The following is a 25,185-nucleotide window of genomic DNA, read 5'->3' as shown; positions in this document are numbered from 1 at the left end:
GCATTTCAATGCAAAATGGAAATTAAGGAAACTGCAGTCGCCATTCTTAAGTCAGCTTGGGATTCTGAGGAATAGTTCGAACAGCCCTTCATATTTGTATATTATAGTTTTAAAATATTTTCTTTTCCACTTCTACAGTCCAGCAAGTACAAAACAGGGATTGAATGTTAAGCCCATCTCAGTGCAGTGAAGCCAAGTGGTCTTTATCTACAATTTCTATCAATCTCCAGAAAGACAGCATTGGAATGTAGCATAGTTCAGAGTGTGTGTATGTACTTACACACACACACACACACACACACACACACACTTTTAAACTTTGGAATGAGCCTATTCTAGAGTCACCAGTATAAAGCAGGTACTAACCCATTATCTTAAAAGTAAATTACTATTTCTTTTCCAAAAATCAGTACTGGCCTGGAGTACTTGTCTCAAAAATAAATAACTCATTTTATTATCAAATCCCAACATCTGAATGACTTTTCTACTTGCTAATGAATATTTTCATTTAATTTTTTTCATTTAATTTCCATTTCGTTTCATAGAAAGTGGATGCAAACATCTGATCTCAGGTTGTTACACGATTACCTAATACAGAGCATAGCTCTTTAGACCAAATCTAAACTTCTCCTGGAGTATACATCTCCATTAAAATAAAAAAATCAAAAAAAAATCTTGGGCCCGGCCTGGTAGTGCAGCGGTTAAGTTCGCGCACTCTGCTTTGGCGGCCCGGGGTTCACTGGTTTGGATCCTGGGAGCGGATCTACTCACTGCTGCTCATCAAGCCATGCTGAGGCAGTGTCCCACATAGAAGAGCTACAGCTCTGCAACTATGATACACAACTAGGTACTGTGGCTTTGAGGAGAAAAAAGAAAAAAGAGGAAGATTGGCAACAGATATTAGCTGAGGGCCAATATTCCTCAGAAGAAAAAAAAAAAATCTCTACAGAAAAGATCACCTTGTCCTGCAGCTCTCATGTAAGTTGACCTATAAGGATTAACTAGGGGATTTTGTGACCTGAAACTAAACTTAAAATCTTCGAAATTGGTCCCCAATATCTGAGGCAGATGGCAGACCTATGTTCTGGGTTGATTTTATTTCAAATAGAACAATTTCCTAATTTGGATTAAGACTAAACAAGTATTATAATCTTATAATGCCCACTCTACTTTGGGTCTCCTTGGTGTCACAGAAGCATAAATATGCACAGCTATAATCTCAGCTGTGAATAATGTTAAAGGAAGGAAACATGAACTCTAAAATTAAGAGGCTCCATCTTCAGAATGTTACAATGTTTAGAGAGTGATTTACTCTACAAGTTGAAATATGAATGTAAAAATATGAATTAGGAGTTCGTTGCTTGTTCTAGGGGGGAAATCTAAGTTAAACATTGGAAAAATGTGCTATGTAGATCAAAGTCAGAATTGATCAATAAATCAATAAAGTGTTACAGTACTTGTCTATTTTATTGATAAAGGAATGGGCTGATAGAGGTATGGTTGTACATTTCCATTCATAGAGTCAAAGTGCAAAACACAATGGTTAATATCTTCAGAAACAAACTTGCTCAGAACTGGGAGAGGCAGTCAGAATTAGCATAGAGGAACAGAGAAAATAAAAGTGAAAGGTAAAAAAAAATGGAAGGAGACCATAAGTAAGCACCTGTGTCCTATATCCTCCATCACCTTATTCCTGCAGTTGTTCCTCATTTCCTGAGTCTTCAATTAAAAATTTTTTTGATTGACATATACTTTATATGAAGAAATGTACACAAATTTAAAGTGAACAACTCATGAATTTTTATGTATGTATACACGTAACCACCACACATATGAAGATATAGGACATTTCTAGGACACTGGAAGGCTCCCTTGTGCCCTTTCCCAGTCAACACTCACCAAAGTTAACCACTGTAGATTAGTCTTGCATATTTTTAAACTTCATAATAAATGGAACCATTTATTATGTACTATTATTTATCTGGTTTCTTTTGCTCAATGTTACATCTGAGATTCATCTATGTTGTTCAATGTGGCAATATTTCATTCTTTTTCATTGCTGTATGGTATTCCTTTGTTATAGCTGCTTACTCTGTACTCTAATATGCACCAATTATTTGCTAACAAGTCTATCTCCTTTTCTAGGTGTTTTCTAGAGTGTTAGAGTGTTCTTTGACAGCAAGAATATCTTTGTACCCACCCCCTCCAACTCCTCACCAAAACTCAACAGTGATCTCTCTTTCCTCTAAATGTATATACCATTGATGTCTCATTTGGCTGTTACATGGTGCCTGTAGGGTCAGTGATAGATGCCCTATCAAAGCCATATAATATATTTGGGAGATATATATCTATACTATAACTATACACACACATACACCCTCACATACTCATTGTGAACATGCTCTCTGTCCTGAGACAGCTTATTATATATTTTATTTTATATACACTTAAAACAAAATATACAACAAGCTCTCTGAGGTCAGAGAACATGCCCACAATGAGCCTGAGTCTTGACCCCTTACTAGCTATGAGGCTTTAGGCAAGTCACTCACTCTCTGTGAACTTCAGTTTCCTCATTTGGAATAATACCTCACTACTCTGTTGTCTTACCTATGCTGCAAGTTTGTGAGTATCAAAATTTAAAAATGACGAGTATGTAAAAGTGCCTTATAGATGATAAGACAATATATGAATGCAAGGAAGTATATTATTTTACCTCTTTACATAATCTTCATTGCCTATCACATTGTGTTAATTTTTAAAAGCACCTGACACATGCTTATTGACAGACTGAAACTGTAATAGGGAATATTAGAACCAGATTCTAATGTTACCAAACTGAGATAATGGGGGAGCTTATATGCTTATGTGGAAGCATCAGACCTTCGTAGCGACTCCGTTGGGAGTTTTCTTTCCTGGTTCTTCGTTATCTTATCTGACTACAACTTCTTAGGATCTGATTCCTCTGTCTACTCCTCAAAATGTTTTCCTTCACAAAAAGGTTTCCTTGGCTTAGTCCTGATTACTCTCTCCATTCACTTCTTGCTGAGCTCATTCACTCGCATGTGACTTCCAAGGCTGTATCTCTAATCCAGACCTCTAGCCTTTATTTGGGACATTCCTATTTAAATACCTGTGGGTATCTTCGTCTGGATATCTGACTGATACCTCATGCTCTATATTCTTAAATCATCATTTTCCCCCCTAAACATGATCTTAAACCATCCATGCCAGAACCCTGATAATCGTTCTTGACACCTCTTCATCTTTTTGTACATCCAATTCTTCTGAATTTGTCCTCTAAACTGTTTTTTGAATCCCTATACCCTGCCAACTTTCATTTGAGCTACCCCAAAAATCTTACTGGTTTCCTTACTTTGGATCTTGTCTCCTTCCACACTGCTATCAGAGAGAGAGGTCTCAGAGGTAAATTCACGTCACTGCCTCCATCCCACCTTAGCCACCCACTCCACGACCATACTTCAAGATCTATTATCACCAATAATTGTACCCCCTCCATAATTTCATGCATCCCATTCTCTGACCACCATGTCCTATCCTTCCAGTTTACTCCCTCTAGTGCCCCAATCTCTCTTTGTTCCTTACCAGCTCAAATTCCACAGTCAATCATTATAATCACAACCTTGCATATACTATTCATTTCTTTGCCCCACTCCTGCTTGATTTATAATTATCTAATTAATTACTCAATTAACTAAATTTTAGTGAAGCCATAGCCCTTTGCTTGTGAGTTGTGGTCAAATCTAAATCTAACCCTCTGTTACTCTGTACTTACATCTGTGAATGTGAATAACTGGCAGGTATCACTTTAATTTCCTGATGCAAATCTCAAATGGGCTCTCAATGCTGCCTAGCTTTTGTACTATAGTTTCTTAATTAACTACTCTCAAATTCTCCTAGATAACTATTTCACACTTTTCTCTCTTCAAACCCAAAAGCCCCTCCACTAGGCTCACTCTCAGCTGAGAACAGTGATTCCTATTTCACTGAGAAAACTGAAGCAATCAGAAGAGTACTTCCACAGATTCTCATCGCCACACCTACCCACCTATCAACACCTGCACACACATAATCTGCCTTTCTGCCTGTTAAAATAGAGGAGCCAGCTATACTCTTACTTGATCTAAACCCAGGCCCCAATCTGTGCACTAGAGATGGCATTCAAATATTTGTTGAATTTAATCAGGTCTATTTCTAACCTACTTGGCAAATTCTTGAAAGGCCTGGATTAAGTTGATATCCAGAAGGCCTCTAAATATAATCTTCTGGGGAAGAGTCATTTATTCTTTCATTTAAGTAGTCAACAAATATATCATGAGCTTTATTTAAGAGGCACTGTGTTTGTTACTCAGGATTCTGAGGATTCAAAGTCCAGGGGGAATAGCAGTAATTCTATGTTAAAGTTAAGCAGGAGAGTGAAAACCAGTATATTAAAAAACAAACAAATTTATTAAACCCAAACGAGGCATAGAAAAAAGATATCCATTCAACTGCAAACTGTATCAGGGCAGTACAACTGTTGAGTGGATGTCCTAGAGAGAACAAGGGGATTTCACTTTCATTCTACATACTCTTATGCATTTATTTTGTTTTTTTATAGTGAGTAGAAATTATTTTTAATAGAGCATACTGTATAAACAAACTATTAAGATTTTAAAAACAATAACAGGGTTAGAAACTGCTAAGTGTCATGAAGAAGATACAGATAAAAGAAATAAAGATAAAAAGGAGCCTCTGGAACCGTTTAAATCCAGAAAAAATAGTTTGAGGGCCTCTAACATGAAGAAAATTCTCAAGCCCAGCTGATAAAGATCAGAGATGGTATATATTCAGCCTAGAATCAGAGATAGCCTTTGACTCTGAATTTTCAGTAAGGACCAAAGAAAGCTCCCAACTTTGAGAAAAAATATTTACTTTCTAATTTGTGATTTTAAGCTAATAGTGGATAATTGCTCCAGCTGCCTTTTGGATCTTCAGGGATGAAGATCCCTGAAATGAAGATTCAATAATTGAATTTTGTGTTTATGTACTTAATTTATGTGTTCATCTCAGGCATTAGCAGAGACTGCAGTTTGAAATATGTAATGGAATATACAAACCAAATACACCACAATCTCTGTACTTTCCATATCCTATGCTCTGTCAGTAGGAATTATTTTATAGTCACTGGGGATCTTGTGCTTTGTAATATTTTAAGAAGAAAACAACAGGATAAAATTATCCTCAAGCACATACATATATCATACATTTTCAAATTAGATGAAAGGTGAGCATAACTTTAGGCTCATGGTGGGGAAAGGAAATGAAAAGAAAAATGAGAATACCTGAATTTTATATAAAGAATATATTTCCTTATCTGAAAGAATTACTGTGTGATAGTGCCCAAAAGAATTGCAGAGGCCATGCTTGAAAAGTCAAATGTTTTATATAAATCTAGAAAAGCCAGAAAGATCATAGCAAATAATGAACATATAACAGAAAGAGTATAATGAGAAAGTAGGTTCAAAGAGAACCTAATGATGTTTAGGTGTAACCTAAACATTAGGTTTAGGTGTAAACCTAATGATGTTTATGATGTGAACATAATGATGTTTCAGTCAATGATGGACTGCATATACAATGGTGCTCCCGTAAGATTAGAACCACATAACCTAGGTATGTAGTAGGCTATACCATCTAGATTTGTGTAAGTGCACTCTATGATGTTTGCACAACTACGAAATCGCCTAACGACGCGTTTCTCAGAACGTATCCTCATAGTTAAGTGATTTGTGACTGTCGTTTGTTGAAATTTATACTACCAAAAATCCTTATCTGAGCCCCAAAGCCTCAATCGGATGCTGCTATTAACTATTTCCAAATACTGTCTTTCCAATTTACCTTATTTGTCTGACCCAGTTTTTAAATATCCTTAGTTCAAAAAGTTCTTTCCTATGTCTAGACTAAATTTTTCTTACTGCAATAAATCCAAAAAGCCAAGCTATATTCATCCGGCTTTAAGTGCAAAAATGATGTAAGTACAAAAAATGATGAATTTATACAACATTAAACACACACAACATAATATTTTATGATAGCTATAGACTTTCCTAGCTATTACTACTTTACACACAAATAGAAAAAAAAATTAAAATTCATCAATAACATTAAATACTTCCGTAGCTTTGCATTTTAGAAAATAGTATTTATTTTTGTAACTTTAATTAAGTATAATAAAAATAATTCACAAAGAAGCATAAGTTACATAGTAAGCTATACTAATACTCTATAATGATTAAAATCGTTATATTGATCTAATCTCTTATTTCCAAACAAAATTTTAGATAAAGCACCTTACCTCATTTCTCATGATTCTCCAAAGATTCAGTGTAATTCGGCCAACGATATTTATCTCACTCATTGTATCTGATCCATACTCATCTCTTTCAGTTGCAAATCTGTTCTCCATTTTGTCATCTATAGAAGTAAATATGGATTGCATCAGGACTCACAGAAACCAAATTTCCAAGCAAATTATGCCAAATAAAACGAGAATAATTGGGGTCGGCCCCGTGGCTTAGCGGTTAAGTGCACGCGCTCCGCTACTGGTGGCCCAGGTTTGGATCCTGGGAGCGCACCAACGCACCATCTGTCTGGTCATGCTGAGGCCGTGTCCCACATACAGCAACTAGAAGGATGTGCAACTATGACATACAACTATCTACTGGGGCTTTGGGGAGAAAAAGGGAAAAAAGGGAGGAGGATTGGCAATAGATGTTAGCTCAAGGCCAGTCGTCTTCAGCAAAAAGAGGAGTATTGGCATGGATGTTAGCTCAGGGCTGATCTTCCTCACAAAAAAAAAAAAAACAGAGAGAGAATAATAAAAATTAAAGATGAAGATTAAAGATGAAATGTAACTCACAGTCTATTTTGTATTAGACTTAGAGAATAATCATTATTTTGACTAATAAGACAATTTTTCTCTTTAAGTTATGAAAGAATTCTGTGAAATAAATGTATCTGAAAACTACGTATTTTGTAATAAAAAAGGTATATATACACACATGTACTTTTAAAGTAATAAATTCTTTTCTCTTCAAGTTTGGTAATTTCTGGTGCTATTTTTTTACGAACACCTAATGTCATAGCATTTCTTTGGTGTTAGGATGAAAAATGTTTATTTTAAGTTAAACTGGTAACTTCTTGGAAAAAATGGTAGAGTTTTTAATGTAAACAATTCTCTGAAAATTTGTTGACATCAATTATTGATGTTCATATTCAGGATGAAATTCTCTTAACTGTGTATGGAAAAATAGATGAAGAGTTCCTCTCATAGCAAATAGAGTTCTGAGTCTAGTTTCTTAGGTGATGATTTTACCTAGAATATAAATTAAAATGTGTTTCTCTTATATAGCACTGGGTATATATGAATGTTGTTGATTAGAGGCTCTGGAATAATAAATATATTTACCATATATCGAATGTCTATTATGTCTAAAAACTTTACTAACATTATTTCTTTTATTTCAATACAGCCACTTTATTATGTTAGTATAATTTTCATTTTGCATTGTAGTCAATTCTACTCAGAAAAGTTATATCTTGCCCCAGGTCAAAGAGTAACAGAACCAGTATTCTAAACCAGGGTCATCTGATTCCAAAGACCATGGACACACATCCACTCCTTTTCTTTCTTTATTTTAAAGAGATAATGTGTAAAAGTTTTTTTTTTTTTCATTTAACAAATACTCATGTAATGTTTACTATATTCTCAGGCACTGTTCTAAGTACTTCACAATCGCCCTATGAGATAAGTTCTATCATCATCGCCATTTTACAGATGAACAAATCGAGGTATGGATAGGTTAAGTCACTTCCTTGACATCACATAGCTACACAGCAGTATAGCCAGGATTTGTGCTCTTTACTATGCTGCCTCCCTCACCAAGCCCTTTCTACTGCACCATGTTGCCTCAGAAAAATGGTGTCAGCAGTGTTCTAAAAGGACAAGAGCCTTCACTCACTCTTCTGATCTGAAGTCGTACACTTTGCCTGTTACAGCTAATTAAAGCACACTGAACACCCATGCTCCCCTCCTGAATATTCAGAAACCTATTCCAAATGAAATGCTGAAAAAATTGAGATATACCACTACTCCTATCAAGGAACACAGAAGCTACAAAAAATTCATGCAAGGAAAAACTAAACTTAAAGTATCTCTGCTTTTTTTATTCCAAGCTTTTGCAAAGCTCAAAATATTTATTGTCCTTGAATCATCTAGCTTCAACCTTTCCCTTTAAATTTACCAAGACTTAAGACATTTTATTGAAGTCATACCCTCTCCCAGGAAGTCTCTTGATTGGTTTTTACCAATTTTGTATTTGGTCTTTTATCCTCCCAAGTATATGCTACTTTGTTCTAGTCAGACTTACAGGGAGCCTTTAAAACAAAGTTATTAAAAATTCTATAGTTATAAAAAACCCTAATTTTAACAAGTGCTTTATAAACTGTAATTTTGATATGATATTATTATTGCCCCCCTTTTCAATTAGGATCAGACTTTTCGGGAACAGCCTTCAAAATTCATGCAACTTTTTAGCCTGATACCCAAATAAAAATCAACAGTCAGTCTTCCTCTACCATCTCCTTCCTTCCCAGCCAAATGGATAAAACGTAGAACCAGACAAATAAAATAATGGTACTTCAAATCAAAGAAATGTTATATGCTTCATAATGATTATGAAGACTATCTCATAATACAGAAAAATACTATGATAAGATGCTGGATGAGGGAAGCATAATAAAAATAGGATATATGTCATATAAAAATAAAGACTTACAAATGCATATGAAAAATGACTGAAACGAGAAAATAACATACTAACAGTATATATAGCAGTGAGATTGAGGTATTTTTTCTTTTTTCTTGATTTTTAAACTTTCTATAATGGAGTTACGATACATCTAGAACTTACACAATTTAGTATTAAAAATTAGATTAGAACAATAATAGTCTTTAACATGTAATTTGCTCTGTAAAACCATAAAACACTCACAATGCTTCATACCTGGCACCCGAGAGATCATCTGACATAAGTCAACACTTAGGGCAGCAGCCCTCTGTAAGAGGTAACCCCAGGAATGCATCTGAATCTCATACCCTAGCAGAATATCAGGATCATACCTAAAGAAGGAATGAAAAAATTAAACAAGGACCACACATTTGAACTTTTCACCAGAAGAATTGCTTCTTCATGATATAAAGCACAAAAATAAAAATCTATCTTCTATAACGTTTCTCAGATGGGGAAAGGATGATATAGTGGAAGCTACAGAATTCCTATACAGGAAGCAATAGGGGCAATTAGAGTTCTTGATTTGAAGCTACTTTTGTAAAGCAAGCATAGTTTTACTCAGACTATGTATTTATTTGCTATGCCTTGGGAAAGGCTGATAGAAATTGGGGTGGGAGGGAGGCACACCCACTGAAATACATGAATGAGGGTAATGGAGGTAGGGGCAGGGGGAAGTGTGAGGGCCTGTGTGGATACCGTATTTTGAAAAAGACCCCCCAGGTCATTCTCTTGTCTCTTCTCTACCCCTCTAACCTATACTGTCCTTAAACAGTTTTAACACTGAGAGAGAAAATGAAAATGTCTTCCTTTCCTCACTTAATTTTAGTAATGACTTGGTCCTCACATGAAGTAAAGACTCAGTAATGACAAAATTGTCCTCTAAACTTAAAAGGAAGGTGACTCAGTTTAACGGAAGAATAAAATACTAATGGGGGGTGAGATTAATGTGGGGAAGCTAAGTATCAGAAAGTAGGAGAAAAATGTGCTCATTGTGGTCACAGAGTTGCATCCATAAAATTGAACTGACAATCTGTATCCAACTCAGAAGGAGCTTCTTTGTGGCTCCTCTTAGGACTCTGACGGTGCCGACCATGGAAAAATGTTTGGTTATAGTACAAGGGAAAATAAACATGAAGATTTACTTCAATGGGAAAATTGTGCAGGGAAGACAGGATCTGATTATAGTCATAAGTTGAGTGTAAAAACTTTTGAGGGACCGGGCGGGTGGTGTAGTGGTTGGGTTCCCAGGCTCGGATCCCGGGTGCAGACATACACACACCGCTTATCAAGCCATGCTGTGGCAGGTGTCCCACATATAAGGTAGAGGAAGATGGGCACAGATGTTAGCCCAGGGCCAATCTTCCTCAGCAAAAAGAGGTGGATTGGCAACAGATGTTAGCTCAGGGCTAATCTTCCTCACCAAAAAAAAAAAGAAAAAAAAACAAAAAACTTCTGAGCGCAAAAACTACAGTAATGCTATCAAATTAGAAGCTCCAAATTACTCTGATTATTGTACTGTTTATAAAAGCCAAAAAGCAGAGTGAAAGATCAGATAAATTTATAAGTTGGGTTTTACATAACTGCTTATAAAGTCACTATAATGAGTTGTGGGACATGCGGCCTGTCCAGATTCTATCATTTAACACCTGAAGTATCATCCAATGTCTGCAATATAGAATTACACTAATTTATTGATATATGCTATATATGGCTACTCTGCAAGTCTGTGGTATAACAATGGATCATGAGTAGATCACCAGATCTATTTTTAGAAGTGGTTTGCTAATATTTTATCATACTTCCATAGCTACTTTCTTAAAATGGGTGTTGAATGGCTTTACTTTTTACTGAGTCAACAAAAATAAGAATGTCACAAAAATGTCTCCTTATGTTTAATCCTGGAAGATTTAAGTGGCTGATGTCAAAAGAACTAGGTTCAAACTTCTGCAATAGCATTCTTTTTATTTTTCCTAGTCCTTAAAGGCTCTATCACAATGTGCTTGCTAATGTAAATTTCAACATCTGGTAATCTACTTGTGATCCTCTGTTATACCACAGACTCATGGAGCAGCCCTCAAATTTGTCAGGAGAAAAAGATAACATATATATTATCCATGTGCTTTTCTCCAGATAAATAGGGTTGAAATTTCTGAAAAAACTGCTTATATAATAAACACTTATTGATAATATAATAGAACAGCCAAATGGACCTTTTCACCAACCTATAGAAAAGTATTTTCTCGGTTGAAAGTGCCACATGCCTGGTAATTCTGGAATGAAGAGCAAGATTATGCCATGAGCATGGAGAAGCAAAAGAAAGCAAGGCAATATGCAACAACGGGGCAAATGTTTAGTCTCAGAGATCAGGAGCCAAAACAGTAGATTAATTCTTAAAAAGGAAGTCCAGAAAGATCCTAGGGCACTCAAGAAAAGAGAAGTCTCCCAACACCCTTCCTGCTCACTGTCTTCTAACATAACATCCAATACCTTAACACATCTTTGTTGATAGCAACTTCCTCACTTCTTCCTAAAGTTAAATTCTTCTCAGAGCAGCCAAAGATGAACGATCTCTATGACAAGTGCATTTCCCTGTAAAACTAACTATGCCATGTCTAAATTTGAGAAACTGGGGCAGAAGTATCAAGTGGCTCTTGGGATCATCAGGGATAGGAGATTTGAAGGATTCCCATATACACAGAAAAGAATCCATGCAGTCGACTGCTTTAGTACTAAGAGTCACTCAGAACAGGCATTACAATGTGGCACAATTGACCTTGATCTCAAGGGAACAATACGGAAGACTGCTGGAGTTCCTATCACATACATTTCTAAGCACAGGTATAACATGAAGAGGATGCCAGATGATACAGAGCCCTTCTGTTATAATTCTTATTAAGACAGTTCCTCTGATTTCTTCATATGAATTTTACAAGATGCAAAATTCTTATTATTGCAAGAATTATCATTATAATCTTATCATTGCAAGAATTCGTCGTCTTCTTCTTAATAATAATCTTATTATTGCAAGAATTATTATTCCAGTCAGCTACTTGCTCTGTTGTGGCAACTGACTAATAGAGTTAGTTAAGCACAGTTATTAGTTAAGCACATTTATTTTTTAATAATGTTTTGAAAATAATTTTTTCTCAATTAAAAAGACATATTTCAATAAAATAGACATATTTTATAAACTGCTACTGCTCAGAGATGACTGCTGAAAAAACAACAAAGGTACCCTGTGCTTCTCTTAATAGATTCATTAAATAAACTTTGTTCTTTTAGAAGAATTGTGTAGTTGTTTTTTCAGATCTATCACGTATATTTATTTTTTGACCGAAAGGCCATTTTGCCTCAAGAGACTTTTTTTTTGTGTGTGTGAGGAAGATTAGCCCTGAGCTAACATCTGTTGCCAATCCTCCTCTTTTTCCTGAGGAAGACTGGCCCTGAGCTAACAGCTGTGCCTATCTCTCTCTATTTTATATGTGGGGTTCCTGCCACAGCATGGATTGATAAGTGGTGCATGGGTCCGTGCCTGGGATCTGAACCCATGAACCCTGGGCCGCCGAAGTGGAGCACGTGAACTTAACTACTACACCACTGGGCTGGCCCCAAGAATGAAATAATTTTTTAGTGGGTTGTCTGGACTATATAAAGGACATTACAAAATTGAAATGTTGATATTTAAGCATTTTTCTTCTTTTTAAAATAATCACATGATCTTTTAGATTAAGAACCAGAAGTGTTTTGGGCTGGCCTGGTGGCGCAGCAGTTAAGTGCATGCGCTCCGCTGTGGCGGCCCGGGGTCCGCAGGTTTGTATCCCGGGCGTGCACCGACGCACCGCTTGTCAAGCCATGCTGTGGAGGTGTCCCATATAAAGTACAGGAAGGTGGGCACAGATGTTAGCCCAGGGCTAGTCTTCCTCAGCAAAACGAGGAAGATTGGCATCGGATGTTAGCTCAGGGCTGATCTTCCTCAGGAAAATAAATAAATAAGAACCAGAAGTGTTTTGTTTTGTTTAGTTTACTGCATTTTTCTTAATGACTAGTATAATTCGTGTTACGGACATTTAAGAAAGTTACTACACTTGCAAATGACTGACAAAATTCTCAATGCTGGCAGGTAATTCTGTTGTTGGCAATACACCTAACAAGCAGAAGACAAGCATACAAAGCCCAGGGACATTATTGGATGTGTGCTGGCACACAAAATGGTATTGACTGACATTCTTACATGTTCCTTTTGCTAAGTTGCTTGCAGAAATGAAAGTGTGGGCACTGAAAGCATCTGACATGCTGGTGATAACTTCTGTGAGAAGATAAATGGTAGGACTGACAATGGCAAGACTCAAAGGGATAGGAATCCATCCAGTCGCCAGTGCTATAAATAGTAAAAATACATTCCTCTTTTTTCCTCCCTATAGTGGTGGGTAGCAGCATATCATTTTTGATGCTCTGACATTTAATTTAATTTTGTTTTGTTGAAAACATTTTCTGGTTTCCTAATTTTTTAAATAGTTTATATTAACCCATCTGAGATGCAATCAGATGTTGAGTTTGTAGAATATCACCCTGATCTTTAATGCAGAATATCTCAGTTTCACAGGCAAGAGTTCAACTGTAGAAAGCAGAACAGAAAGGGCTGAGTGTAACCACAGGCTCGAGGACAGCTTTTACCCATACATCAGGATCCAAAGAGTATTTTCTGGCCTGCTTTAGGCATTTAAGAACCTAAACCTAGCAATGGGCAGAAATCTTAAGTTCCTAGAAAAGTGAAGCATTTAATAATAGAGCCCACGGCCACCAAGAGTTATAGTCTTGAGAATATGCAAAAGGTCCACTTAATTTTTAAATTAAAATATTTTTGTTTAAAAAAAAATTCTTTTCATAAATTTTGACAAGACTCTACTCTCAACCATTAAGGCAAACTATCAAATGGTCAAAAGAGATCTTTAAGAAAATATGTGCACAAAAGATGTACCAGATAGTCCTAAATTTATAAACAGATTGCATTCCAAAGCTTTTTGGAAATATTGGTTTGTTTAGAACTCAGAAAACATTTTCTTAAAAAAAAACAAAAAAGGTACTGAAATAGTGGCTGGGCCCCAAGGTAGCAGCCTATTTAACGAATAATACAATTTAACTTGAGTACGGTTCTCCATTATTTCACCACTATAGAAAAATCATGCTAAAATCCAACTCGAAAGCTAGAGGCTAAGCTAATATTTCTCTTTCACTGGCCCCTCAATCTTGAAAATCGAATATTCTTTTTCCTATCCCTAATCTGATGGAAATGGGGATGGTGGCAGGAGGCGAGAGCAAAATCTTTCCAGGGATAACTACTTTCAAGGGTCACAGGCAGGGATTCTCTTCCTCTTTCCTATCTTCACCTATATGAATCAGCAACAGCACGAAAGGACTCTCTGAACAAAAACTGGAAAAATCAAAAAATACAAAACAATACCTCTTTATTATATCTGCAATTTCTTGAAAAAGTGCCTTCTCATCAGCAGCATAAGTAACTTCTAGTCCTGTAATTCCAGATCGAATAAGTAATGGGGTCTGATATCTGACATCTAAGAAAGAAACAAAATGTTTATTACATATAATTGTGTGAGTAATATTATTCCTTACTTTTTAAAGGTTTTCTAGTTTAATATGCAACTGAAAATTCAAATTTCATATTTTCAGTTATTTTCCTGAAAAGTCTATATTCAGAAAATTCCCCAGATAATAATGTGTCACCCAAAAAGAAATTTTATTACTTTGTTTCTGTCTTTAATTTTAATCAGTGGTATGCTGGAAAATGTTTACAACACCTCTCCAGGGGGAAAAAAAGCCTTCATTTGTAGGGCTTGCCTATTTCCATGACATAAAGACTTCTCAACATGAATAATTTCAAACTACCAATGTGACATCAACTAGCTAAAAAAAATTCATGAAAATTTAACAATTGGCTTGTGAGCTGGTACAAGTGAGCTCAAGCACACCACTGATTAAACTGCAAATTCCCTTATGGTTCTATTCTGTGCTAAGACTTCCTCCTCAGTTGACTGAATTCATGTATTACCATTTAAAACTGCAGGGGGACATTAGTATTTTATAAAATTCCTTACATGGTATATTATATGAAAAACCTCTGAACCAAAAGTGTAGGTATTTAGGAAGAGATATAAATAAAGTTAGAATATATCTTGAAAGTCTCTTATAAAACATTAACTTACAATAGTGACAACTTCTTAAAGCAAAGAGAAACTCTGTATTAGCAACAAAATACCAGCAAAGTATATATAAGGAAGATTGTCCACTCAACCTAGAGATACATAATCATCTGGATTCAGTATTAACAATTACTATTTTATAAAAGAATATTTAGAACAAATTAGATATGCTAATTGGAAATTTTGTTAAAACCTTTATATTGTATTGCTTCTGACTTCTGACAATAATTCAAGTAAGAATAATGAATCTAGGACAAAGTTATATACGACATTTCCTACTCCCACCTCAGGAAACATTCTAGAGCTTGCTCGGTTTAGGTCTCCAGCACAGAAACTGCCCCATTAAAAGGTTCATCCTAGAGTGGGTAGGATAAAAATAAACAATACCTTGACTGGACACTGTCTTGTCTTTATCGATCACTATTACACCCGTGAGTTCTGTTTTGTCTGTATCCGGTAGTGGAGTGTCAGATGAGATGCAGTAAAACAGAGCACAGATTGGGTCAAATTCAGGATCTGGTTCTAAATCTCGTCTAGTTCGAGCATGTAACTCCACACTAATTATGGTAAGATTTTGTATCTATAAAAGGAAATAAAAATTATGCTTTTAAACATTTTTTTGAGACACGCTGAAAGAAGTATGTTTCACTAAGACTCCAAGGAAATGTGTGTGTAAAATTACAGGGAAAATAACCATAAAGGACACAGTCACAACACTCCACAGAGTAAAGATTTTTACTTCTAAGATCAGATTAAATCAATTCATCTTATTTTAGAAAATCTTCTTGTGTTGTAATTTCTCAATGACAATACATACTTAAAACAATTTGTCTGAAATACATGCGTGCCTCTCAATTTTCTCAATTCTTGTTTGAGGAACTAGGGAATGACTAGCCCAAGTGGCTGTACATTCAAACCAAAGTCTGTTACTTTTTACTTTCTTCCTGGTTAACCCTAGTTCAAACTAAAAAGAGATATTTTTTAGTTTGAAGCTCCTGCCTATTAATTCTCTACTACTCCAGGACTACTTAAATTTAGACTTTTGTATATACTAGGCAGACTTTTCATCATAGTTTTTTCTTGAAAAAAAATCATAATTGCATGGTATCAACTACACAATAGTAGATTTTGCCCATGCACATTTTCTCTTTGACATATAATGCAAAAATGTAGTATTTTACACTTATTTTCCTATGCTAATAAAAACTCTTAACTGTAACCCTTATGCTCTTTCTAAAATCAAGACAGAATAAGTAGAAACTCTGGGCAAGAAAAACAAAATATAGGTTGGATTCATGATTATAGCTGAAATTATAGCCATCATTGCACCCGTGATATACATACCTGCAATGGAAAATAGTACAATATTGATAATTATTCAGATCATATAAATTTAATAAAGGATTTGTATTTTGTATTTATCTTGCATTCCAACTGTTGAAGAAATGTAAATGCAAGGCTCTGACTAGTGATGGGAGAAGAATATGGTAAACCTCTTTGGAGAACAATTTAGAAATATCTATCAAAATTAAAAATGGACATATCCTTTGATCTAGTAGTTCTACTCCTGAAAATATACCCTGCAGATATATTCATACATGTAGCCAAAACATATGCACAAGGATGTTCATAAATATAATATTTCCAGTCTTTTATAAATTATAAAAGACTAAAACCTAAATGTCCATCAGTTGGGGACTGGTTACAAATTATGCGGCATCCATAAAGGTTGGATACAATGGAATACTCTGTAACCTTTAAAATTTTCAAAAGAATGAGTCAGATCTAAATGTGCTAATATGGAAAGCTCACCATAATACACTGATAAATGGAACCAGTGAGTGTAGTATGCTTCCACGTATGTAAAAAATGTTAAGCATATGCACAGAAAATTTCTGCAAAGAGACATAAAAAACATAGAACTGCTTATTGCCTTTGGGGAAGGAGATTGGGAAGCTTACTTTTCATTGTAAATATTTTTGTCCTGATTGAATTTTTTTACCAGGTACACGTAATATTGCATGCATTCATCAGTAAATTTGTTATTATTTTTAAAATACAAAGAATATTATTTATGCATGTATAAGGCATAATGAATAAAACAAATATCCACAAATCCATCCCTTTCCATATGAAATATATATTGCTGTTTCTATGTAAAAAACAAACAAACTAGTATTAAAAAAAATCAAACCAAGAAAAATGGTGAACTTAAGGAAAGAACCTTACTTTTAAATGTATACTCTTCAAGATTGATTTTTTTTTAACAATAAGCATGTATTAATTTGGTAATACAAAAATGTAAAATGAAAAATCTCTCCCTAAACTCAAACAAAATTGAACCAAAAAACCAGTTTAATTAGAAAAGGATGAACATGTAGAAAGACTATGGAGAAGATTGAAGACAATTTCACGTTAAAAGAGTCTTGGAGGTTTATTTATTTACTAGGCAAAATTTCATACTCAAATTTTGCCTTTCTATTCCTTGATATAAAATGCATTACTGGGGGCCGGCCCCATAGCCTAGGTGTTAAGTTCAGCACACTCTGCTTCGGTGGCCGAGGTTCGGTTCCTGGGCACGAACCTACACCACTCGTTGGAGGCCATGCTGTGGCAGCGACCGACATACAAAATAGAGGAAGACTGGCACAGATGTTAGCTCAGGGTGAATCTTCCTCAAGCAAAAAGAGGAAGATCGGCAACAGATGTTAGCTCAGGGAGAATCTTCTGGGGGGCGGGGGGGCGGGAATAAAAAGCATTACTGATTTTAGGAGCATTTCTTTTTTTTTTTTTTAGCAAACATGAAGAGATGGAGAGAGAGATTTACTGAGTGTGACTAGGAAAGAGGTAGGTGAGAAAGGGGATTACAACCCCTCTCTTCTGCATTGAGTATTTATATGCAGGAGAGAGAGATTAGCTCAGGGTAATGAGAAACAGAAGAAAAAAATGCTATGGGCACAATTTCCTAGAAAAAGGAACAGAGTATAGTGCAGATTTTTTGGGTTCATTCTCTATTTGACCGCCAGGTGGCTGTTTGGAGTGTGTCTTGAGATGAAGAAAGCCTGCGTGGGGAAGAAGCTATGAGCAACCCTCCAAACTTCCAGTGATTTTTAACTTCAAGAAGGCCCATGATTCTGAAACGGCGTTATGTAGAATCATGTAACAGTGTCAGAAGACAAAGTTTAAGACAAAATTGACTTGAGAACAAAAAAAACGAAAAATAAAAAATCAAATTCTCTGCTCTAAGGGCAAAGACACAAAACAACTAGTTGTATAAACCAGCATTGTTCATTAGAAATATCATGAAAGTCACACACGTATTTTAAAATTTTTTAGTAGTCACATTAAAAAAAAGTAAAAATGGGTTAAATTAAGAATATTTTCATTTAATCCAATACATCTAAAATATTACCCTTTCAACATGTAATCAATATAAAAAATTACTAATGAGATATTTTACATTCTTTTTTCCCATTAAGTCTTCAAAATCAGTGTGCCTTTTACATTTATAGCTCATCTCAATGAGGATGCTAAATTTTTTATGGAAATACTTGATCTGTACTTTGATATAAAATTTACAGCTGAAAAAGTAGTTTTACATAACTAAGTTGTTCCAAACATAAAAGTTTTCCAAGAAATCAGCCAAGTATCAGTTTTTAAATCTAAATTAGTTAAAATTAAATAAAATTTAAAATTCAGTTCCTAGATGTATAAGCCAAATTTTAAGTTCTCATTAGTCACATTGCTAATGGCTACCATACTGACAGCACAGGTATAAACAATGAAAATATACTCTAATTTCCACCTTATTGCCAGTCAGACATGTGCTCTGAGTTGTGTTTTCTTTAATATAGATAAATTTACAGTGACCCATTCACACATATTCTCCAATCCATCCTGTGACTGATGTACGTTTTTACAAGACAGCTCCCTAGTCTTTGGCATATGGTCTGTGCTATGAAGGCAACTGGGTTATATACAGAGTATATGAACAAATGAACTGTAGCAAGCACTAATCCACTGAGCCAACCAAATAGAAAATACAAGTAAACATCACATTTGGGATGTGATATAACATCCTAATATAACAATCCCAGAATAACATACAGATTTTCCAACAGTTAAAAAACCTTTTCTAATTTTAGCTTCTATAAACTGAATTTCAGTTATAAGATTTGTAAAAATTGTGAAACCACAAAGCAGTCTCAATAACTGATGGCTACTTTAAAAGTGTCTCTATTTTATATAACCATAAATATGTAAAATAGAATAATAAGAACAAAATGAAGATTAACAGGTATAGAATTCAATGTATTGCTCCCTCAGCTGTAAACAATTTCCAGACTTGTTCCAGAGAATAAGACATAAAGTTAAACAGTGCACGTGTCCTTACTGTCACAGTTTTACCTCATGTAAAGCTTTTGCCTCCTGTAAGTTTTGTACGCTGACTTTGAAACCGTAAGTATTGTTTAAGGATGGTCCATCGATCTGAGAAGTTTCTTTCTTTGGGGTATTTACCAATGCAAATTGATTCTATTAAAAAAAACACAGCCAGAAAAAGATAAATGAGCAATCATTTTCTTCCTTTTGATTATTCACTTAAAGAATATGCTTTATGTGTTTAGTAAAACATGATGAACTAACATCTCTTTAAGTCCAAGAAGAAACCGTAAGTATTTTATTAACATTCTTTTCACGCTACTAATTCAAGATACCAGAACTGGATATATGTAGAAATATCTAATATAATCTATAAGCAAACCATATGTTGATCTTTGAGTTTACAAACCTCAAATACTGAAAATAATAGTTTTGTAGAGAGTTGACATTTACACCACATGGACATTTATCTTGAACTTTCTTGTAAGTATGACAAGCAAGCAAGCAAGCAATGTATTTGCAACTAATTTGGCTAAATTTATAAACGATTTGAATTCTGGGTTTGTATTTTACCTTGACACAACATGTGTTTGAAAGATGAATTAAAACATAAATAATCTTCAAGGGTTTAGAAATAATAGAATCTATTTTTTAAAAAATAATTTTTCTGATTTCCAAATCCATTAACGATTTTCCCCAAAGTGATGATTTATATTCAGAACACATTCATACTTGTTTTTAATATAAACAGCTTGTAATTCAACAATACTGATTTAAAAATGAAAGTTTTTAACAAGTATTTATAATCTCAAAATAGAAATACTAAAATATATTTTATGTAGTTAATATTATCTATGAGAAGTGGCCAATATGGAAATGATTTCTATTATGTATCTCCAAGGATATACGTCTAATGTATACTTTTCTCACATAACTATGTTTCTAAGTTAAGTATTACCAAATTTTTAGTATTTGAATGAAGACATTTATTTTTCAGAGTTTCAGTAATAATGTTGCTTTCCTTTGCTTCTTACTAAAATGAACTGAAAAATCAATAATGTTATATTTGAGAAAAAAGTAATAAACCATGAAAAAGGATATATTTTTGGTGGGATCAAAAATCACTTACTTGAGCTCTGCTGTCATTGGATTGTTCTGATTTTGCCAGTAATCAGTTAATGTATTTGTATCCTCATAATCCACATTTTGGCTATCATATTCACTTTCTCTGTAATATTTGTATTTACATATAAGAATTTTTTAGATCCCAACAACAAAAAAAACTAAAAAAAAATTAGGCAATTTCTTGTTGTCTCAAAGATATGTAAATAAAATGATGCAAAAATATAATAAAAATATTTTAACTTGAGACACAAAGTTATCAATTATCTAACTAAAATCTAAGAGTAAGAATGGATTTCCACTGATCTTTAAATATGTTTAGCATAGTTACCTTTGCTTGTGTTAAAAGTACTCTTCTAAGAGTGTCAGTATTACTTCCTTTCTTACGACTCAATTTCTGGGTTTTTGGTTCTGTAGAAAGAAATTTCATATTTAACATGTACATCAAAATCACCTGCTTCTGGTTTTTTTCTTTTAATTTTTGTTGTTTCAAACACTCAAGTACCATTTGTGACAACTGTCCTATAAATTCCTCCCAAAGACTTTATAATTTAAAAATGAAACTAATTCAAACTTCTGATCCCCACCAAAATAGCTTTAAAATTTTGCATTTTTAAATAAAAACATTTAGATTTCAATTATTTTTATACCTCCGTCATTATGCCAGGGAATCATTTAATTCATTTATTCACTTACTTATGAAGTATTTATGATGAGGAGGAAAAGAGACAGTTTCTACCCTCATGGGGTTAGAGACAGAATCAGACGTTTATCAAATACATATAGAAGAATAAAATTATAACTGGGGTAAGTACAACAAAGGAGAATATAATTGGGAATTTTTATCTAGTCAGGGAGATTAGCAAGGCGTTTTTCAGACAAAATCAGAAGAGAGAGTAGTAATTAACTAGGAACAGAGTGGGAATTTTCCCTGATTACCGAGCAAAAGAACTGGAAATTGCTAATGGTAGATAAGAAGGCTAGGGTAGAAGCCCAGGTGACAGATGATGACAGCTTGGCCTAAGGTCGCGGTGGTGGAGGCAGATTTGGGTAATTTAGGAAACAAAAAAGGGACAGGACTTGGTAATGGACTAGAAACCACAGGCCAGGCAGTGAGGGAATCAGGTGCATATTACAAATAAATCCCACGTTTCTGACTTGCGTAACTCAGTGACAGAGAGATGGTGGTACCATTCATTAAAACAAGGAAAACTGAAAGAGGACCGGATGGATTTCTATGTGTGGGCATGTACGTGTGTATACGAGTGTACTGGATGGTTGGTGGTGAATGTATGCAGTGAGATCACGAACTGAGTTTAAAAAATACTGACCTTGTGGTACCTTTGAGCATTCAAGTAGAAATGCCAAATAGGCAGCTGGATATAGTGTTCTGGAGCTTAAAAGAGACTTCTGAACTGGAAATTTAAATTTGTGAGTTATCTGTAGTAATCCTGTGAGCAGGAATTAGATCATTTAGGGAGAATACAGGGTAAAGAGTAAAGAGGGTTTAAGGCCAAGCCTTTATAAACTCCCACATTTAGATAATAGCTGAGAATGTGAGATAAGCTTCAAAGGGAAGCAAGTGGGAAGAAACAGAGGAGTAGGAGAAAAGCCAAGGGTAGAAGCAGCTCCAAGAAGGAAGGTATGGTCAACAGGACAATGGCTGCTCAGAGGGCATGTGATAGGAAGACTGAAAAACATCCACTGGCTTTAACTACATGAAGGTTATTGAGAACCTTACAAGAGCCATACTGGTGGAAGGATGGGGCAGAATCCAGTTTACAGTTGGTCGAGAAATGAGCAGGAGGTAGAGAAACGGAGCTGTCAAATTAGAGAAATCTTAAGAAATTTGGCTTTGAAGGAGAGGAAAAAGAGTAGAAGCTGGCAGAACTAAGGTAAAGGCAGGTATTTGGTGTTCTTTCTATTTTAAAGGGTGGGAAAGACTTGGGTATATATTAAAGCCAATGGGAAAAATCAAGTTGAGAAGAAAGTACAGTTTCTGAGAGGGTTCCTATATTTCACCCAGAAGGCAAGACGACAGGATGGAAACAGATAAGTAGATTTCATAGATTTCACAGCAGAAAGATCAAGTTTCCATGTAATGATGTCTTTCCAAGACACGACAAAATAACAATCTCTCATTAGCTGAGCTAAAATTTTATTTAAAAAGCCTGATTTTCATTACACAGTCTAATGTTGTTTCCATTTCTAATCTTTGAAGAACAATTACGGAGCCTTTCTGTTATCTGTCAACTTACCTGTTGATAAAGGGCTAAGGCTAGGTGCTTCAGGAAGCCCTTCCAGAAGTTTTCTCTGTATGATTGGTGTACTGTGAAGGCAAAGTGATTCACATATCCCAGTTCTCGCCCTAACATTAATTGGAGATATTACCAGAGACTCCCGAGGCTCACTGCAGGGGCTTTTCTGTATATCATCTTTTACTGGCTTTAACAAGTTCTCAATAGTCAAGGAACGTAGCTCCTCTACTGGTGATGAGGATCTGTTCTCTCCATTTAAGGTTTTGAAATCTGAGGATGTTGCTTGTTGCCAAGGGGGAATTACTGGAGAATCAGGGGAGCTATAACTAATATAATAGTCATCATCATCATCTTCATCTTTCTCAGGATCATTTGAAGAAGCAACTGGTGGCAGCATCTCACTTTCACTTGCAGTTTGACTGCATCCTATGGTTGGCACTTGTAAAGCAAGCTGAGAATTATCAACATCTTCCTTGGTATGTGCTGTAGTGGGGAGTATATGTGGAGTTGTATCCATTTTTGGAGGCACTACAGGTTTGTCATCTGGGTTAACTGAAGAGCTGAAGTTCTCAGCAGATTTTATAACTCCAGTTGGCTCAATTTTAGACAGTTTCTTGGAACGTTCGTATTCTTCTTTGGCTTGAAGCCATGCTTGAACCAGTTGTCGACTTGGGGCACATTTGCAAGGCATAATCACAATTTTTTTATCTTCAACCACTTTATGGCTATTACTTGACCCTGTATTGACAACTGCTTGGCCATTGCGAAGGGGTGACCCTGGTCTTGGATTTTGAGTCATTGCTGAGAATGCTGTTTTCCATAGCCGAAGGCCTTCCAAGGAAAAGTCTCCCTCAAACTCAGCCAGATCATTTGGAAGTCGAGTTTCTACCATGAGAAGCCGTCCACCGATCTCCCTATAAACAACATATTTTAGAACAACTGTTTTGTCTCAAAAAGCAATTACCAAAATATTTAGCTCCCTCTCCTAGAGATTTTTTAAAGTTCTTTTTGAAGTCTCAAAAATGCCCATCTCTTTCTTCCCTTTCCACACCGCCCCACACACATATTTTATGCACACACACTCTATCTTTAGTCTCAATATGCTTTTCCTCACAGGTATATGACTACTAAATTAATTTCTTTTGGAAGTTATCATCAATACCAGGGAAAGAAGGTATTTTCTGTTTTAAGTGCCCTATGAAGCCTTCCTTTCTTCAAAGAAACGGCACAAACTCATCTAATCAGAATCTTTTCTTCTACTCATCTTAAATAACTTTCGACTGTCACCACATATGAATAAAAACAATGGAAGAATTTATCATCAGATGCCATATCACTAGATTTTATTGATAGCCTCTTTCTACATTCTCTAGTGTCTACAGTAGTTTAGCAAAGCCAGTCAAACAAATCTTTGTACCCCCTAAATTCCCTCAAACATTAAAAAATCATACACCATTGAGGTAAATTACCACAATTCTTTCTCCCCATTACATGGCAAGGTTTAACTAACCTTTAACTAACCTTCATATGTTAACTAACATAAGAACTCAGGAGTTGACAGAGCCCACAGAATGCATAGCTTAAATGTTACTGGTGTATGTATTTGTGGGGAAGCGTTAATTAGAAGGTAGCTGGTTTAGTTTCCAACAGTTATAAACGTTAAGCTAAACCTCTCTCAGAGATTCTCTGACATATTATCCATTGGTACTATTTCTGCCTTCTGCAGCAACATAAGTCTACTTTTTCTTCTTTATGCTATCTCTTTCATGAATATGAAGATAGTTCTTAGTTTTTTCAATTACTTCTCTTAGGTATGATTTCCCAAATGTCCTGGTCATTCTCTGGATAAAACTCAATGAACTAGATTTATGTTTTTTCATCTGGAGCTGAAGGAGGAGCATCAGGGTTACCACAGTTTCTTTTCCCCTTTACATGGAAAGATTTTGGCCCCTACTAGTTAACTCCACAACCAGCATCTAGCACCTTCTCTGCATCTACCTCCCAGGTATATGAAAAATTAGAAGCAGAATTATTGCTATTAAAGGAAATAAGTACACATGGCATGGACTATACCCAACTCTAATATTAATGACACAGAGATAATGAAGTGAAACAACAAAAATTGGCGAGGTGTGGTAAATTCAGCTTTCTTGAATATTGTCAGCAGCATGGTAATTGCTATAACTCATGTCATAATATATATTAAGAGCCTTAAATTTTTCAGCAATCCTACTTCTAGGGCCTATAAGGAAAAACTCCAAAATACAAGAAATGCTCGTCCCTACAGTGGCAAAACAGGGAACAATTGTTCTGTCCAACAACACACAATGACAGAATATTATGCAGCCA

General features: G+C 35.2%; 1 protein-coding gene across 5 annotated transcripts in view; it reads right to left on the bottom strand.

The window, feature by feature from the left end:
* Positions 1 to 25,185, bottom strand: part of REV3L (REV3 like, DNA directed polymerase zeta catalytic subunit) — a 166,303-nt gene that overhangs the window by 46,364 nt on the left and 94,754 nt on the right. For all 5 annotated transcript variants that reach the window (XM_058566444.1, XM_058566445.1, XM_058566447.1 and 2 more), the window contains exons 14-20: positions 22,837 to 23,750; positions 20,910 to 20,989; positions 19,484 to 19,609; positions 15,464 to 15,656; positions 14,320 to 14,431; positions 9,072 to 9,187; positions 6,362 to 6,480 (exon numbers count right to left, since the gene is read on the bottom strand). In XM_058566444.1, the coding sequence (XP_058422427.1) occupies positions 6,362 to 6,480; positions 9,072 to 9,187; positions 14,320 to 14,431; positions 15,464 to 15,656; positions 19,484 to 19,609; positions 20,910 to 20,989; positions 22,837 to 23,750 (1,660 nt within the window). The remainder of the gene's footprint in view (positions 1 to 6,361; positions 6,481 to 9,071; positions 9,188 to 14,319; positions 14,432 to 15,463; positions 15,657 to 19,483; positions 19,610 to 20,909; positions 20,990 to 22,836; positions 23,751 to 25,185) is intronic.

The sequence above is a fragment of the Diceros bicornis genome, chromosome 23 (assembly GCF_020826845.1).
Source record: "Diceros bicornis minor isolate mBicDic1 chromosome 23, mDicBic1.mat.cur, whole genome shotgun sequence".
Lineage (NCBI taxonomy): Eukaryota > Metazoa > Chordata > Mammalia > Perissodactyla > Rhinocerotidae > Diceros > Diceros bicornis.
This window is presented reverse-complemented; position numbering and strand designations above follow the sequence as displayed.